The sequence below is a fragment of the Gobius niger genome (genome assembly GCF_951799975.1).
Source record: "Gobius niger genome assembly, chromosome: 1".
Lineage (NCBI taxonomy): Eukaryota > Metazoa > Chordata > Actinopteri > Gobiiformes > Gobiidae > Gobius > Gobius niger.
Genome location: NC_136852.1, coordinates 8249729 through 8268081, shown reverse-complemented (window position 1 = coordinate 8268081; position 18353 = coordinate 8249729). Strand labels below are relative to the sequence as shown.

General features: G+C 42.1%; 1 protein-coding gene across 5 annotated transcripts in view; it reads left to right on the top strand.

Annotated features, from left to right (window-relative positions):
- Window positions 1-18353, top strand: part of LOC306975571 (cell adhesion molecule DSCAM-like) — a 231536-nt gene that overhangs the window by 173900 nt on the left and 39283 nt on the right. For all 5 annotated transcript variants that reach the window (XM_079573156.1, XM_079573155.1, XM_079573159.1 and 2 more), the window contains 3 exons: window positions 14713-14909; window positions 16117-16213; window positions 18111-18239. In XM_079573156.1, coding sequence (XP_079429282.1) covers window positions 14713-14909; window positions 16117-16213; window positions 18111-18239 — 423 coding nt within the window. The remainder of the gene's footprint in view (window positions 1-14712; window positions 14910-16116; window positions 16214-18110; window positions 18240-18353) is intronic.

Genomic DNA, 18353 nt, shown 5'->3' with positions numbered 1-18353 from the left:
AGTGGCGCTTATGGCCTCTAGGGGCATGGGTTACTTAATTCTGCTTTAAGGCCTGTCTCGCATCTTTTCGTTCCATTAAAGCTAATACACAGCCTCTCCATGTTTAGTCCTGACTCTGGGACCAGCAGGAGACCCCTCCCTGAGGTTCTGAGAGCTGAGACGGCTCATGTGGCTCTAACGTCTGAGGTGTACTTTAGTGTGAGGCCATGTAGACCAGTCCACAAGCAGCACTGTTTTAAAGTCTTTTCTCTGAGCTACAGGAAGCCAGTGCAGAGACCGGAGCACTGGACAAATATCATACCATACCAACTTTATTTATAAAGCACTTTACAGCTGGACAAAGTGCCATACATAAATCATAAAACAATGGAAGAATTGTACAACAAAAAAACAGCCAAAGACAAATTCAGTGATTTTCAGAAGTGATTTAAACACAGCCAGAGATTGAGCCTGAATCTCCAAAGGCAGAAAAAGCACGGTCCCCTCGAAGCTGCCTTTTAGTTTTGGGGACCACAAACTGCAGCTGATCTGACCCGAGAGCACGAGACGGGGCAGGTCAGAGACGTAAGAGGAGGCCAGGCCATTCACACATTCTTTAGTGAATAAAATATTTCAGCTCTGAAAAGCACTGGCAGCCAATGAAGGTTGAAGTGAAGCTAAAATGAGTGAGATGTCTTCATGTTTCCGTTTTCCTGTTACAAACCGAGCTGCTGTCATGAAAGTTCATTCTCACTCAAACCATGGCATGAATAAAATGGTCATATATATCCTGGTGCCAGTCCGGTGGTTGGTAATTCAAACATCTAGCAAAACAAAACAAATGGACATGAATTTAAAAGAGACACAGACGTTTCAAACCCCCTGATACAGCTCTCACTTTTTTAATCAGTGCAACAATTTAAAGGCATTTTGAAATGAAGCCAATAACCTGAAATCCCTGATAAATAAATAGCAAAGTTGTGCATGGAGTGAAGTCTTGTTTTCAGTGCTGTGTCTGAGGCCTCTCCCCAGGCGGCGGCAGCAGCGGCAGCAGCAGCAGCGCAGCCCGTCAGCCTCTCTGTCTCTCCATACATCACTGTGCTGACTGTACAGCCCAGTTGCTATGCAGCGAGTTGACCTATGGCTGCACTTGCATCCCTGCCTCCATTTTATACACACAACACAACAACGCTGCCGGTGAGAAGGAGACGGTGTTCTTCACATCGAGAACTTGGAGCTCAGCCATTCTCCAAGTCTATAAAGCTGCGTCCCCAGATCCAAAAATCACACAATAACAATTCACTGTATTCAAAATCATGTAATGTAACAAATAGCTGTATTGGTGACTGTTGTAAAGAATGCAAAGAATACTGTAGTTTAGTTACATATCCTGTTACTTTACACCTCTGTACTGCATTTGCTGGACTCTGTTACAGTAATTTGTGTCCTGTGGCAGTGAAATGGACTCCAGCCTAAAGGCTTTAATGCAGGGGCTATAGTATGTGTAATGTAATCTGAGCATTAGCGGTGCTGAAGCTTTCACCCTCGCTTCTGTGGCCTTGGGATTTCTATTTACCAAGTCCTCTTCTGCCTTTAACGGCAATTCAGTTTAATCACAATAATTATATCTTTGAGCTTTGGCTGCACATCTATAAAAAATGAACTTCTTTTAAGAGCAATGAAGGATAATTCCCGTACAATCCACACTAGCAGTCGTTTTGTTTCAGAGGAAGGATATTTAGCATTAGCTTTATAAGATCTCAATCCACTTGTAGATGTCATGAGTCATTTGATGCGCATAACCTAATGCAGAACAGCACTTGCTCTAATTAATATGACCAGTCAGATCCACTTCTTTCTGATCAGAAGAAAGTGAGCCTGGGCAAGTCCTGCAGGTCCCACCACTGGAAGTAACATGTACAAATTCATCTGTGTAGTTTTTTAAAGGCTCCTCACAGGCTGCTGGGGCTAACATGGGGCTAACTCAGGGCTGTGGAGCATTGTCTTCTGTGACCTGAACATTTTCACATAAACATCAGCCACTGACGACTTTAAAGATGTTTAGCCTTGGCCTGACATCAACAAAGAAGTTGTCATTTTATCAGTGTTCTCCGTGCTTGAGCTCTGTAGCTCATACTAATTGTTCTGAAGTCCTTCAATTAAACAAAGGGTCGACATCAATTTCAGTGAAGTCTTTTAGCATTGGACTTGTCTCATTTCGTCTCATTCAGAAAAACAAAACAACAGTACAGTACAGTGTTATTTTCCCTTAGTTTTTATTTTATTTTAAACTCACCCCCTTCTCCCTTGTGCACCGTCATGTTTAATGGTGTCACTCTGCTTTTGTGAAGCTGCTTCACTCGGGTTCGTGTCCAGATGACATTATTAAGACTTGACTGGGGGCAGGTGCCGGGGTTTGATTACAAGTTGCAAATTGACACATAATTAAATTGTAACCATGTTGTAACATTGTTCCCTTGTCAAAAACATACCTGGAGTAGTATTTCACTTTATTCATGCAGTTTTGAGTCTTCCATTGTTTCTTCTCAGTTTCTTCTTACACTGCTGTAGTGCTCTGATCTGTGTGTCCTTCACATTTTTTAATTTTTTAAGTACTGTATGCTCCTGGTGGCGCAATGCAGTTGCTATAACCACACTGGATGAAAGAGAATGTTTACTTTTTATCAAGTCATTCCCACTGCGGCCTGCAGGGGGAGCACCAGACAATTATAAAACATCGTAAAAACACTCAGATGCACAAAATAATATGCATGATTTTGGCCATAGGATCTGGCAACCAATTATCTCGCTTGTAAAACAAAACAAAACAAAAGAAGAAACAAAAAAAAACTGTTGATGGAATTATGAGTAAATCCTCATATCTGGGGACACACGTTTTATTTTGAAATATTGCTTTAAGTTTTTGTTCCTTTTCTTACCTTCCACAGATTATATTATAACTTTGGTTCAAGCCTCTCAATGTGTAATCATGTTACACTTTGACATTTCATGCAATCTGTTTTTCACACAAACTCCGGTCGACTTCACCAAAGCCGGGCCATCCATGCGTATTCCCTGGGCCTCCCGTCGTGTCACCTCTCTCCCGCTTCCTCCTCCACACCCAGCTGTGTTTTATTACCAGCCCCTGTAATATCGCTGGATATTAAAAAATATACATCAGCCGGGCAATTATGGGCCATCAAAAAGAATAGGTTTAGCCCGGGGCCTTCCGAGATCGCGGCGCAGCAGATGCATAGAGATGAGATGGGTTCGCACACACAGACCAGTGACGCGGATCCACCACGAGGGGAGATGGTGGATTGTGTTTGAACAAGTGACCCACTAGTTTAGATCTAAATATGCACGTGCAATACAGTCCAGTCTGCGCCTATAGCTTCATGGTCTGAACCTGATTGGCAGCGATCAAACTAGGACCTTATCTTTTCTCAGGACAGTTTGTTCCCCATAACAGCAGTGTATGAATGCAGAAAGGATGTTGATGAACGAATGTGTAGCCGGCGCTGTAAATAAAAAAACCTCGAAGGGAGGGAAAAATCATGTAACACTTCTGCCTCTTGTGTTGAAGTCTGTCTGACAGAAGCTTAGCACGGCCTGTCCACCTTCATCCACATTTCCAATGCTTATTTTAAATACTTATCAACCTAAATTAATGTGTTGCAATAGGCGACAGTGGTGCTGATGGTAGAGCGGGTTGTCTCATGATTGGAAGGTCGAGCGTTTGAATCCCAGTTCCTGAAGGTGCACACTGTCGTTGCGTCCTTGGGCAAGACACTTCACCCTCCTTGCCTCCAGTGCCTGCACACTGGTGCATGAATTAGAGTGTGGTCATGTAAAGCGCTTTGGCGGCCTAATAGGCTATATGCAAGCGTCATGTGAGTTCCAAGTGGATCCAAAGTTGGCCATATTTCCCTATGAGGTCTCATCTAAAAAAGTACATAGCTCAAGATTATATGGCAGACATCATGTTAAAACATCACAAATTCACCGCAGTAAAACACACTAACAGTAATTAAAAATGAAAGATTTTAAGCGAGCCGCTCAAAAAATTATCAGCCTGTCTTTAGTATAAACACTTTAAGACGTTTAATTATTGTGCCGTCGTGTTTTGATATTTGATACCTCAAAGGACAAGATCGCGAATACAAGCGGCCGAAATGAGTTTCCTTCGCAGGGTGGCTGGGCGCAACCTTGGAGATCGGGTGAGGAGCTCAGTTACCCGGGAGGAGCTCGGATTAGAGTTGCTGCTCCTTCACGTCGAAAGGAGCCAGCTGAGGTGGCTCGGGCGTCTGTTCCGGATGCCTCCTGGTCGCCTCCCATGGGAGGTGTTCCAGGCATGTCCTAGTGGGACAAGGCCTCGTGGAAGACCCAGGACACGCTGGTGGGGCTATGTCTCAGAGCTCACCTGGTGTCGCCAACAGCTGGAGGAGGTGTGCGTGGATCAGAAAGTCAGGGCTGCTGAGACAGCTGCCCCCGCGACCCGGCCCGGATAAAGTGGAAGAAAATGGATGGATGGATGGATGGATGGGAACCAATTGTACATATTTTTAGTGGTAGCGGAAACCGGAGTACCCAGAGGAAACCAAGGCAAACACAAAGGGAACATGCAAACTTGGCCTCGTCCAGGTGGGAATCAAACCCGGGACCTTCTTGCTGTGTGGCACGAGCGCTAACTGTTACGCCACCGTGCCGCCCAGATTGAACCTAGAGTAAAAACATATTGAGTTGTCATCGACTAAAACTAAAACTTACATTTAGAAATGACTAAAATGTGGCTGAAACTAAAAGCATTTTCACCCAAAAGACTAAAACTAGGATTGCCAAAAACAACACTGATCCCGATCTACACTCATGATCTGGAGACGGGCTCCTGAGCACTTCATTGTGATCGCCCCCGCTCCTGACAGGTCGCTCTGAGGCACCACAGATTTCCCTACAGGGACCACGAAGGCCACAAACACAAATATGTGCCCATGAGGTTTTGCGTTGGGCTTCGGTACAAGGTGCGGCGAACAGGTAGTGCATATTTAAATGACCGCAGATGTAGGCCAGCGTAATATAAAGCAGCCTTGCATCATTACGTGGCCTCCTTTTGCCCGTGCGAGCGAGTTCCCTGATGCCGAGCTGAGGCGGAGAAAATAGCGGCTGTTAAGGAGCAATAACATTTACCGAAGGGGCTGAGGAGACTATTTTAATGGGACCCACTTAAAATTCATAGTTGCCATGCAAAATAAATCAGCGATTTCCTGTGCGGGGGCAGAGGGGGGGGGGGGGGGGGGGGAGACGGGGGCTGCTGAATACGGGATGAGCTTTAAACGTCGGCGGTCCCGGCCTGACACGTTCCATCATGTCGGGGGAGGAGAGCGGGGCGGGGCTCCAGCGCATTACTGTAGACGGGCCCGCTACAGCAGGCACAAGGACGTACATATGCAGCTCGCTTTGATGCTTCAAACAACTGCATCTATTATGGAAATTTCCCCTTTCATTGAATCTATTATTCTTTCATCTGTCATCTTTATATACATTCCTTTGTCTTTAGAAAAATGGGTGAACGCGCTCGAATAGGGAGAAGGACTGCGAAAAGTGCTTCATGAGAGTGTTGAGTTTAGGATTACGGCTAAACTGAAGGCTACAGACACTCAAGACCCGCAAAGTTACATCCTACAAAAACAGTCTTTGTAAAGGCTTCTCCTGCAGATGACCAGGCTGAGGTCAATGATAGATCTAATTCTCTACTTGCACATGACCCATAATGCTTTGCGCCTTTGGGGGGTAGAGCTACGAGCTGGAGGCCTTTGAGTGCGAGTGAAGCTACAGCCAAACAATGATGAAAAACAACTTCTGCTGTGCTCATGATTCCAACAATCCACAACGGAATGTGGAAATACAAAGCACTACACTCGAGGTTAAAGTGCTAGTGTGTAAGTTTGCAAAGTGAGATAAGAGTGAAATTTGAAAGTGAACAGTCAAATCCATCCCTCTTTAATCAGAAAGCCCTTCTTAGTTTGCAAAATAAGGAGGGCAGGAGCAGAATTTTCAAAAGTAAATGCTCAAGCTCCTCCCCCTCCCTCCTGATTGGACCCGACAGGCTGGTTCACAGGAAAACCTCGCCTCATTGGTCAACGCAGGAGAATATTGACTCTGATTAGCTGCTGAGAAGGAGGGACTTTAATAATATATATTGATTTTAGTACTTTCTGTACTTTGCATCAAAATGTAAAACCAGGTGGTTCATTTTGCAGACTTAGACTTCCAGACTATCACTTTAACGAGAGCTTTTGAAAATCAATAGATAAAAAGGGACAGATTTTTTAAAGAGGGGGTATTATGCTTTTTTCAATCACATGGCACCAGTCTATATCACACTACAATGATGACGAAACCTTCTGTTGGTCTGTAAATGCAGTCAATTAGAATAACTGCCTTGTATAAACTTGCTCTCTCAAAATGGCTGTAGTGAATGTCTTGAAATAGGCCTCTGTCTCTTTAAGAACCTCAGACCCTTTCTGACACGCCCCCTCCACACGCTGTCTGTGGCATCAGTGGGGAGGGGGCTCTGCTGAGGAGCAGTGGTTGGTTACTCGGCTGGCGACGAAAGCTCGGAGGCGTCTCCAGGAGGTGGGGGCGTTCCTAGAAGGACTCAGGCAAACCTATCCCTAAAATGGCCGCCATCAGAGTTTTTACAGATTACTCAAAAATATGTGAATGTGCCAAGGCAACACTTCAGGCATGTTTTTAATGAGGGAATGACATAATAACATGATGTAAAGCTTGAAAACGTTGATTTTGCATAATACCCCCCTTCAAGGTTTTGTGGATTTTTTTTTTTTTTTAAGGTATGTATAAGATTAACATTAGTCTCTTCAATGACAGCTCGCAACACTGTTTACATTATAGCAACCCCCCCCCCCAAGGCGCAATGCATTATGGTATTGCGCAAGTAGCGAATGCACCGCAAATTGTTAGAGGCGCAGACAAATGTGTAAAATACACACTTTTGTCATAATCTGCCTCAAAAGTGCTGCTCTGTGCGTGTTTTCGCTGCCGTCAAAAGTGAAACCAAAACCAGCAGGCTAGCTGATACCATAGAAATGCGCTAGCCTTGCACGAGCTAGTGCCACGAAACTCTTCAAATGTAAGAACTGCATGAATTACAAAAAAAGAAATCTCCAGAAATCAACAACACACTGGATAACTAGGAAATGAGGCCCTATGTAAAAATCCAGAAATATCCCTTTAAAGAGATGAATCTATTTATTTGTCTGGATTGCATAAGGGAAACAAAGGGAAAACCTGTTCGGTTGATCTGGCAAATTACTTAGTTGGTTGTATTGTTTGCATCATATGAAGAATGGCAGGTGAAACATATGATAATTCAAGCCAGGAGATGAAACAATCATCAAAACCAAACTTGAACAGGGTGTAGGAGAGGTACTGACAGTCCACGTGTGCAAATAAAAGACGTCTTAAGATATGAGAAAACTGTCTCTATATAAAACTGTAAAGCAATAGCGTAATAACATGGGAATCGAAGCACACACAACACCCTTTATTTGTCTATTGTTGTAATACAATCATATCTCCGGATCAAGACTGTAAAAGCCTGGGAAACAGGGTTAGATTTACCTGATAATAATTTGGAAATAGCAGCAAAGTACATTATCCCTTGTTATCCATTCATTATGCGACTTACAACGATTTCTAAAGTTGTTTTTTCTTCGGAGATGTGATGAAACATGCCTTTTAGCTCATAAAAACGCTAACGCATCTTCTCAAATACATAAAAAACAATTGTCGCACCGAGCCTGCAACTACCACAATGACATAACATTAAGATAATCATAAAGAGTGATTGGCCTGTCTTCCCTCTGAACCACTGGAATGATCATATTATCAGCACTTGGGAAAGACCCATTACTCCGGCGCGGCGCGTGTCCCTAAATCTCGCGTTTGCATCTGTGCGTAAACACTATTACGGCACGACCGAGAGCCATATCTCTCACGGTTTATTTTTAAAATGCGCACGGCTCGGCTCGTCTTATTCCTCCCATATATCTGTTGGAGCGAGACAACGGGGCCGGCCAGCACGCTGTCTGCTCCGCTGTGTATGAATAATCAAAGCCGCCTCTCATCATTAAATCATGCGCGCGAGCCCGGAGGAGGGGTGAGAAGGCTGCGGGAAGAAGAAGAAGAGTAGCCGGAGCGGGGGATCATAGTCAGCGCTGCGGGGGGAACACGCCGGGGCCCCTCCACGTCGTGTAGCGCGGCTGAGATGTGTCACCACGAGCACGAGTCGCCGCCGCCGCTCGCTCCACACGCTCACTTAGCTCCGCCAGACGTGACCACTCACATTCACGTGCACATACCACCGTGCGCACGTACACCGGCACTTAGTCAGCCACTGCCACCGCTGCTCTGCGCCGTGACAAGTATTTACTCTGCAGGTGCTGAGGTATTTTCAGAATCACCGGCTACAGAAGAGGGAGATCGGAAAATAGATACAGACGGCGTGTTCGAGGCAGCCAGAGGGGGGGAAACAAAGGAAAAATAAACCTGAACTTTCTCCCTTTTCTCCACTATTATTTTAACCTCTTAACGCCCACCTCAACCGAGCACATTTTCTCCAGTAGGACTTTAACCAAATCTAAAAGCTTCTTGAAAAATAGCGTCTAAAGCCAGGATGAAAAAGTCACACACAAACATGCGTAGAAAATGCACCGAAAAAGCCCCAAAAGAGCAACAGAAAAGCAACAAAAATTGCAATGAAAAAATGACGAAAATGTGACGAAAAGAAAATCAAGAATTTGATGAAAACCGATCCTGAAAATGTGGTGAAAAAAATTCCAAAATGTGATAAGAAAAAATGTGATAAGAAAAAATGTGATAAGAAAAAATGTCAAAAATGTGGTAAAAAAAAATCAAAATGTGATGAAAAAATGACAAAAAAATGTGACGAAAAAATGTGATGAAAAAATGACAAAAAAATGTGATAAGAAAAAATGTGATGAAAAAATGTCAAAAATGTGGTTAAAAAAAAATCAAAATGTGATGAAAAAATGACAAAAATATAGCGAAAAAAATGTCAAAACAGTGATGAAAAAATGTCAAAAACGTTGTAAAAAAAATCAAGAATTTGATGAAAAACAATCCTGAAAATGTGGTGAAAAGCTAGCCTGATAAACCACACCCACCTTCTTTCTGCATGAAAGAAAGTGGGTCTGGCCACGCACGGTAAACAAGTTGGCGGCTCAGGCCTAGCCGAACCAATCACGACCGTCACAGAGAAATGAGAAGGTTACGTCACTCGCTGCACCACTATGTTTTTAATTCAATTAACGTTAACATTAGCTAAAACTAATCATGGATGAAGTAGTCAAGGATTTTGCCTCGCGTTCTCCGCGTGAGTTTATATTCACTTCATATTTTTTGAATTGGACACAGCTGTCGTCACATCCGCTAATCGCTAATTGGTATATTTCACTGACAATCTGTGCGCGTTAGGCCCGCCCGTTCAAACTGCTCCAATTGCTCCGTGACCAGACTAGTGAAAAGCATACAAAAATGTGGCAAAAAAAATTCAAAAATGTGGTAAAAAATGACAAAAAATGTGGCGAAAAATGTGGTAAAAAAAAATCAAAATGTGATGAAAAAATGACAAAAATATAGTGAAAAAAATTTCAAAACAGTGATGAAAAAAGGTAAAAAATGTAGCGAAAAAATGACAAAAAATATGATGAAAAACGGACAAAAATGTGGCAAAAATTGTGACAAAGATGCAACAAAAATGTCAAAAAGGTGACAACAACGCAGCAACAACGCAATGGAAAAGATCCTTTTAGATGAGTTTTGTAGGTCTTAGCTTTCAAATGAGGTGTACTCTGGCCTATAGGTTGTAAGCTCCAACCGAGTTCAACAGCTAACTGACAATGCTAACCAGGAAGCTAGAGAAGCTAACATTAGCTCCATGCTACGTTAGCTAACGAGTGCTGCTTTTCGCTTCTACTGCGGAAAAAAAAACATCCATGGACCCGATTTTGGCTTGAGTTTATTTATGTACGATAAATATGTTAAGACTAAACAGCTAAAAAGATTTTCTTTCCCCTCGGCCATAACAGCTAAACTGCGAGGTAGGGATGTCAAGATTAATCGGTTTTACAATTACCACGGTTATGAAAGCTCACAGTAGGTTAATGGTAAGAACTTTAGGACCCACAGTAAATATACATCGTGAACGGCATTTGCCTTTAAAGGGGCTAGATGCAAGTTAGCCATTTTATACTCACTACTGCCATCTCAGGTCATATGTGCAACTGCAGCTTCTATATTAAGCTCGTGCATGGAATTAACACCGTTTTTGAGTGACAGTGCAGGATTTTAGAGGCAGTTGTGGTGAACAGGTCTGGGCTCATTCTACACATTAGGACATTGTTGTAACATGTAGGGGGAGGAAAATACTTAATTTTAGCATTTTTAAACTCCGTATAGTCCCTTTAAACGTGAAATAACAATGATAATGTTGTTCTCTCATTGGATCTTTCTTCGTTTTCCCTTCATGCATTGTCTAAGTAACTGCATATTCAGCTTACCAACTTCTTAAGAGCTCACTACAGCCCAGACAGCTTCACTCAAACTGATGCCTCGCTAATAGCTCGTGTCTAGTGCTTTTAGTTTCATCTAAACGGCTGCACTTCACTTTGTGCTGAGAGAGGAAAGGTCCAGGTGGTTTGTATGCGCTGATATTAGGGGCTTAATAGCTTTCCTTGCTCTCAATGAAAACTCATACATGTAATGACGTGAAACACCAATGAAAAGATGCATCCGTGCACATTGTATGATCATCAATGGTGAGGAAAGTTGTAGGTCTTCGTATGAAATTGTGTCTTGTGTATGAAATGCGCCGTATAAATAAAGTTGCCTTGCCTAATCAGTATGTGAATCAGCAGAATATTGTGCTGTGTTTTGATATAAAATATGATGGTTAAACTGCAATATACTGTAATATTTATTGAAGGTCAGATTAATCTGTTTGTTTTGGTCACAGCTTGTCATGGTAAGTTAAAGGTGTGTCCCAAACCTACACCATTTGAGAACCGCTGCTTTAAAGTGACTAGATGCAGGTTGGTCATTTTTATACTCACTACTGCCACCTCAGGTCTTACGTGTAACTGCAGTCTCTGTATTAAGCTCTTCAGACCCGAATCAACAACTTTTTGAGTGACAGTGCAGGATTTTAGAGGCAGTTGTGATGAACAGGTCTGAGCTCATTCTACACATTAGGACATGGCAGGAACATGTAGGGGGAGGAAAATACTTAGTTTGACCATTTTTAAACTCTTTAAGGCAGTGTTTCCCAACCAGGGGGCACTTTAGCACTTATTGGAATGACTTTGGGTTAAAAAGCTCTCCAACTTCAGACCATTTTGCTCGTTGGACTGGTTTTGGCGAAGCAGTAGGAAGAGACACACTGCTACATTATGATACAGATGAGGGAGAATGCACTGGAACAAATGGCACAAGCCTAAAAGCATATATAGTACACACATACATTTGTCATATTAACTAAATGCTTACTGTTTTGGTGCTCAGGGTTGTATTCAGACTAAAATCACAAGTGATATTAAAGCTTGATGGAAAGATGGCGTCGCATCTGCTACTGTCATGTTGGATCCGTAAATAAACTTTTTTTATTTTCTTATCCCTAAGCAAATTACAAGCTTCCGTCCCCAAATCCATGTGAAGATTTCGGCCATGGTCCCCAGGCTGTTGTGCAGTTCTAAATGATTCGAGTGCACACAGCAGTCTGGTGTTAGCCTGGCTAGTATTCTGAGAGAATGGCAACTTAATGTTGAGCTAAGCAAAGCTAGCTTATTAGCAACAGCTGTTTCTGGTCTGGGAGTCCTTAGCATCTCCTCTTTGCCTTATGAGTTGCTACAATGTTCTTGTAGTATAATATAAAACAGTGGTTCCCAACCTTTATTCCTTGAAGCCCCCCCTGTGTGTGCTGTAGTCGAGTGTGGCCCCCACAAATCAAAACATGAAAATAATTGCTAATAAGTATTCCATCCATCCATCCATCCATTTTCTTCCACTTTTCCGTTGCCGGGTCGTGGGGGCAGCTGTTGGAGCCCCTTATGGCTCCTCCTGCAGGTGGTGGGTCCACAGAAGGACTCACGGTTCTAACCGGGCCTGTTGGTCTCTCATAAGGGGTTTCTGAACCGCTCTTCGTCTGACCCGTCACTTAGGACCTGTTTGCCATGGGAGACCCTACCAGAGGCACGAAGCCCCCGACAACAAAGCTCCAGGATCATTCGGGCACTCAAATCCCTCCACCACGTTAAGGTGGCGCTTCCAGGAGGGGGTATTTATTTCAATTAGTTAAATTAAATTAAACTGAAACTGAGTGTTGAATGCACCTGTCGTCCTTACTCAGTCATATTTGAGGATTTTAGACCATTTATTTTTGCTCAAATAATAAGGCAAAGCTCAGCCCCCCCCTACAATCCCACCCCACAGTTTGGAAACCACTGGTATAAAATATAAAAAAAACTTGGCTGAAAGTTCGTACTCAGCATTAACCTGTGAGGAGTCAATGATCAAGAAAACCTAGCTTGAGAAAACATGGAGACATCACAAAGAAAAGCCTCTCGGTGCAGAAACTGAACTCGAGACCACTATAAAGTGGCAAACTGCAGTATCCCTGTGTTGCCTTGTAGTTAAGCACAATATATCTTTGTCAGGCCTCGCCACAGTGACCCAGATATATGGTGATGTTATAGATTATCAGGCTTTTTCACCTGAAGACGTAACACACAACACTTCTCCAGGCTTAGAAATGTAAACAATTAGTTGCACGTTTCCCCCAGAACATGTTGCACTCAAACGGCTAAATTCTGATAACTTGCTCCGTCGTTCTGAAAGCTGACACCGCGGAGATCATTATAGTTTTTGATATCATCTGAAAACGTCAACTCGTGTTGGAATGAGGCAACGGGAGAAAGAGACAGAGTGAGCGCGGGCTGCCAGCTTAGCGCGGGCTTAGTACGTTTGTAAGTCATCCCTCTTCCCCTCTCGCTCGCGCACCCGTCTGACAGAGGAGTAGATGTGCTGCTAATGAGGCCGGCGGTGTGTGGTTACGCCGTAGAGCCAGACCGTCTCGGCGCTCGCTCGTACCCGGCTCGGGGAGGGAGGGGTGTGGGGGGGGGGGTTCAGGCAGGAGTCACCGCCGCTCTCCTCTGCCTCTCTGCGCTACCACGGCGTCGCTATCAAAGGCGGAGCAGGCTTACCCACAGGGCGCACCTTTAATCTGCCGAGAGATGAGCAGAGTTAACAATCGTCCCGGTGGAGTTGCGGCGTGAAAGGTGACAAAAGGGAGTGAAGGATGTTGCGTGTCGTTTTCGATTTGAGTGTGTCTTTCGTGCGGAGGCATCGTGAGCGTGATTTTGGCTTGTAATGAAGGAGACAAGACCAAATGTTGTTTTAAGTGTGGTGGATGGTTCATACTGGGGGACAAAAGTGTCTTCATATCAGATTTGTGGCTCTAATATTGTAACGCAGGCGATATCAAATGGAAAATAAGGTGCAACAAGCCCTGAAAAGTAACATTTAATCATGTTCCACTTTTTCTCTTGTCCTTGGTCTCCAGATCTTTTGTAGTAGACTTTCCCTCTGGGGCCACAACTCCCCTGGTGTTTAAAAAAAAAAAATGCCACTAATCTGGTTATAAAAACAGAGACCCCCACATTTTTGTCATATTATTGTCACATTTTTGTCACATTTTTGACATTTTTTTCCCCCCCAAAAAATCATTTTTTTCCCCACATTTTTGCTCCATTCTTGTCACATTTTTTCAATTTTTTTTTACACGTTTTTCCCCCCAAAACATACACATTTTTTTTTGTTTTTCCACATTTTGGACAAATTTTTTCCATTTTTTTTTCTTTTTGATTTTTGCCACATTTTTGTCACATTTTTGTCACGTTTTTTTTCCACATTTTTGCTCCATTCTTGTCACGTTTTTTCCAATTTTTTTTACACGTTTTTCCCCCAAAAAAATACACTTTTTTTTTTTGTTTTTCCACATTTTGGACCAATTTTTTCCATTTTTTTTTTTTTTTTAGATTTTTGCCACATTTTTGTCACATTTTTGTCACGTTTTTTTCCCACATTTTTGCCAAGTTTTTTCCAAATTTTGTCCACATTTTTCTCCATTCTTGTCACGTTTTTGCCACATTTTATTTTATTTTTTTACAAATTTTCCACATTTTTGTTGCGTTTTTTCCACATTTTTGACACGTTCTTCCACATATTTGTCATTTTTTTCCCACATTTTTGTCACATCATATACAACATACAGTAATTATGTTCGAAAGTGCCCAGTGTCTGACTAAGAGAGACTAAACATGTTGTGATCTGTGTGTAAACCGTGAATTGTCTACAAGGTTTTTGAGAAATAGTTTAAACAGTATTTGGTTTGAAGCAGTCACTGGCATTTTGTGTTGACCATTCATGTGTCTCTTCTTAACATGCTGCACCTGGTATATGAAAACAAACTGTCCACGATTTGTATTTGAATGACAATAACCTTCCTGTACTTCCAGCTCTTCATACACACATTGTACAGAATACCTGTATTACAGTTACTCGTATACATGTTCCCCAAATTCTGTTCTAACCCTCTCCCCGTCTCTTCCATGTCGCGCCCCCTGTTCCGCCCAGTCCCCGCCATGATCACGTCGTACCCCAACACCACTCTGGCCACTCAGGGCGAGGAGAAGAGGATGAGCTGCATCGCCCACGGAGAGCGGCCCATCATGGTGCGCTGGGAGAAGGAGGAGCGCATCATCAACCCCGAGACCAGCCGCTACGTGGTCACCGTCAAAGAGGTGGCCGACGAGGTCATCTCCACTCTGGTGGTGAGTCCTGCAGCCCAGTGAGTGCGGTCTATGGAGGCAGGAGACCTCCCTGCCTTTGTGGATATATGCAGCTTTGGGGAACCGTAGTTTTTAAAGTAACTACCGGTCGTTAAGTTACTTTGTTACGCTTTGTTATCACTATTTACTTTATTATCAAATTAATGCATTAGAGTACCAATAATGAACATCCCTATGGGCTCTCCACATTTTTGTCATGTTTTTTACCACATTTTTTACATGTTTTTGTCAAGTTTTTGCCACATTTTTGCCACATTTTTTCAAAAAATTTGACACATTTTTTCCACATTTTTTCCATGTTTTTTCCACATTCCTGTCACATTTTTACCACATTTTTTCCATGTTTTTTACACATTCTTGTCACATTTTTTCCACATTTTTAAAAAAAAAATTACACATTTTTGACACATTTTTGACACAATTTTTAAATGTTTTTTCCACATTCTTGTCACATTTTCTTCACATTTTTGACACGTTTTTTTCCAAATTTTTCCCACAATTTTTGTCCACATTTTTTTCACGTTTTTTTTTCCACATTTTTGCCACTTTTTTTTTTTTCCGCATTTTTTTTTCCAATTTTTTTTTTCAATTTTTTTTTCACATATTTTTTCACATTTTTGACAGGTTTTTTCCCCCCACATTTTTTACATGTTTTTTCACACTTTTGTCGTGGTGAAACGCCACCAAAAACCACAATCATAACAAGGAAGAAGCTCAGATGAATTCTGCAGGTCTTAGCTTTCAAACAAGGCGTTACACTGGCCTATAGGTTGTAAACTCCAGTCAAGAAACTTTAAGATTTGGGTTAAGCTGAACTGTAGGAAATAGATGACCCATGTTTGGTAACCTACAATGTGTGATGGGTGTGATGTCATACCATAGCAACAGAGAGTTAGCATCCCATCCCAGAAACAGCAGCAAACCGAGGGGAAAGTCTGCAATGTTATTTATTGATTTTCCTCTCAATTTGCAATGTTGAAGGCTCTATTTCTCTTCAGATTTAAACTATGCGAGAGGTATTATTCGCCAATAAAACCCCCGTAATGAACAGAATGTTTGAATTTGACTCTTGTGGCTTTAACATGCCGTAAAATGAAACACTAGTATGGATTAGGCAGTAAAAAAAAAGCCTGAATTATGCATAATACCCGCGCTCCGGTGTCTTATTTAGTGCTTCCTCTCTCCTCAGATCATGCCTACTGTTCGCGAGGACTCGGGCTTCTTCTCCTGCCACGCCATCAACTCCTTCGGCGAAGACAGAGGCATAATCCAGCTGACCGTGCAAGGTACATCTCCCCCCTGGATACTTCCACCACACTCACGGCTATTTTTATTTGCCCAAATCCCTCCCGGGGAGCTAATGTTTCCCCTCTCCTGTTATGTAATCCATTCATTTTTTAATTTCACCGCTGCCTACTGTGCAGACCTGTCCGTGATTGCTCTGCGGGGAAAACGGCAGCCGCAATTTAGCTGATGCATCTGTCTTGTCTGCGGATGCTATTTGGGGATCCGCCTGCTGTCTTTGTTTTGTACACACTAGTTACATTTCCTTTTTATTCTATTGTAAATCCTTGATACAAAACACATTATTTCAAGCGCGTGTGAGTGGCGAGACTGCACTTTTTACGAGAACATAGCTATGAAATTGCTTGAAAATGTCGGCTAAGTATAGAAGCAGTATATAGCAAACTTCAGGGTGTATAAGTGTTATAGTTGAAGGTGCAAAGCAAGATCTTATTGTGTCCAGGCTGCGAAAAAAGCCACCCATTTCATTGCCTAGAACAGTGCTTGCCAAAGTGGGGTCCGGGGGCCTCAGAGGCACTACAGGGGGCCCCCAAAGCTTGTCTGCAAGACAAGTACAAAGAAAAAAGTTCATTTTAATTTGAAAAATACATTTATCTGGACAAATGCACCCGTTTAAACCAGTATTTAGCCTACTGTCATTACTAGATGTTACTTTGTACGTTATTTTAGCTGTAAAATTGTATAAAATTCCTTTGAATGGAGTAAACTTGAGAGATTTTCTGATCAATAAGGGGTCCGCGACTTTGGGAATGGCTGGCCTAGAACATAGTTAAGACAATGTAAATGTTGCTAAATCTAACTTGCCCTGGATTTACATTTTTGGGGTCTTCAATTCGCGTATTATAAGATATGTGATATAAGAAGAGGTAGCAATTTTAATGTGCTTTAGTCCTTGTTCCATCCTGAATATTGCAGGGGTCCCCCTACTTGTAACATTGTCTACAGTTATTGCCACATATGCTACTTTAGGAAAGAAAAACAACATGAAGTTGATGTGTATTTAAACAGTTTATTGTCTATTCATTTTAGTTAGGGGTCGTTGTATTCATGCTTAAGTCATGCATTTAAGTTAGATGTTTGTTTTTGGTTTGTATAGATGGTTTGCAGTCAGGTTAGTCATAATTAAGTCAAATTTTCGACTTTAATTCATTTTAGAACTATTTTGATTTTGATCTAGGTACTTGTAGGGTCAAAACATTTTATGAGGAGGCACTTGGTGTGAAAGGTTTGAGAACGACTGGTGTAGAACATTTAAAAAAGGCACCCCACAATCCTATTAAAGTATGTAATAATTAGAAAAAACATGGAAACCTGCTCTTGAAATGTAAAATAGCACATGGAATCACATGTGTTAAAGGAACTTAGGTGCCGCCAGCTGAGCTAATGTATTCCTCACAAACTCTTATTATAATTTCAAATTCAGAAAGATTTTCATGAAATATGAGTCCTACATAGGGCTGGGCGATTTTGGAAAAAAAAAAATCATTCATATCATCATTATTTTCCCCATATTGATCAATCTCGATTTTCAATTTGATTTTATTTTTCATTATAAATGAAATACATCTTGCTGATTTATATTATTAGAGAAACCCTTTATTCAAACCTCAGCTCAAACAAAAACAATTGTTTTACTCCAGCTTCATTAATGTACCAAAGTCTTCCATCCAAACTCCCAAACTAGGTACTGTTTGTGCCAAATAAATGTCAATTATTAAGTCCCATGACGATTATTGAGATTGACCAAAGTAGAGATTGCGATTTCGATTAGATTTCGATTAATTGCCCAGCCTTAGTCCTAAATATGGCAAAAGGCACAGTTTTTCCAGTACTATTTAGTTTTCCACTTGTCTGATCTTATTTTATTTTCTCCCTCAGAACCGCCAGACCCTCCCGAAGTGGAAATCCGAGAGGTGAAAGACCGCACGATCGCTCTGCGCTGGACAATGGGCTTCGACGGCAACAGTCCCATCACGGGATATGACATCGAGTGCAAGAACAAATCAGGTAGATGAAGATGAAGAGGAGGATGAGTTTATTAAGTATAGGCAGAACCGGGGAGATGACTTTTGATCCGATACCAAGTTATACTAAGGCAATATCAATACTGTGTACTTTCAA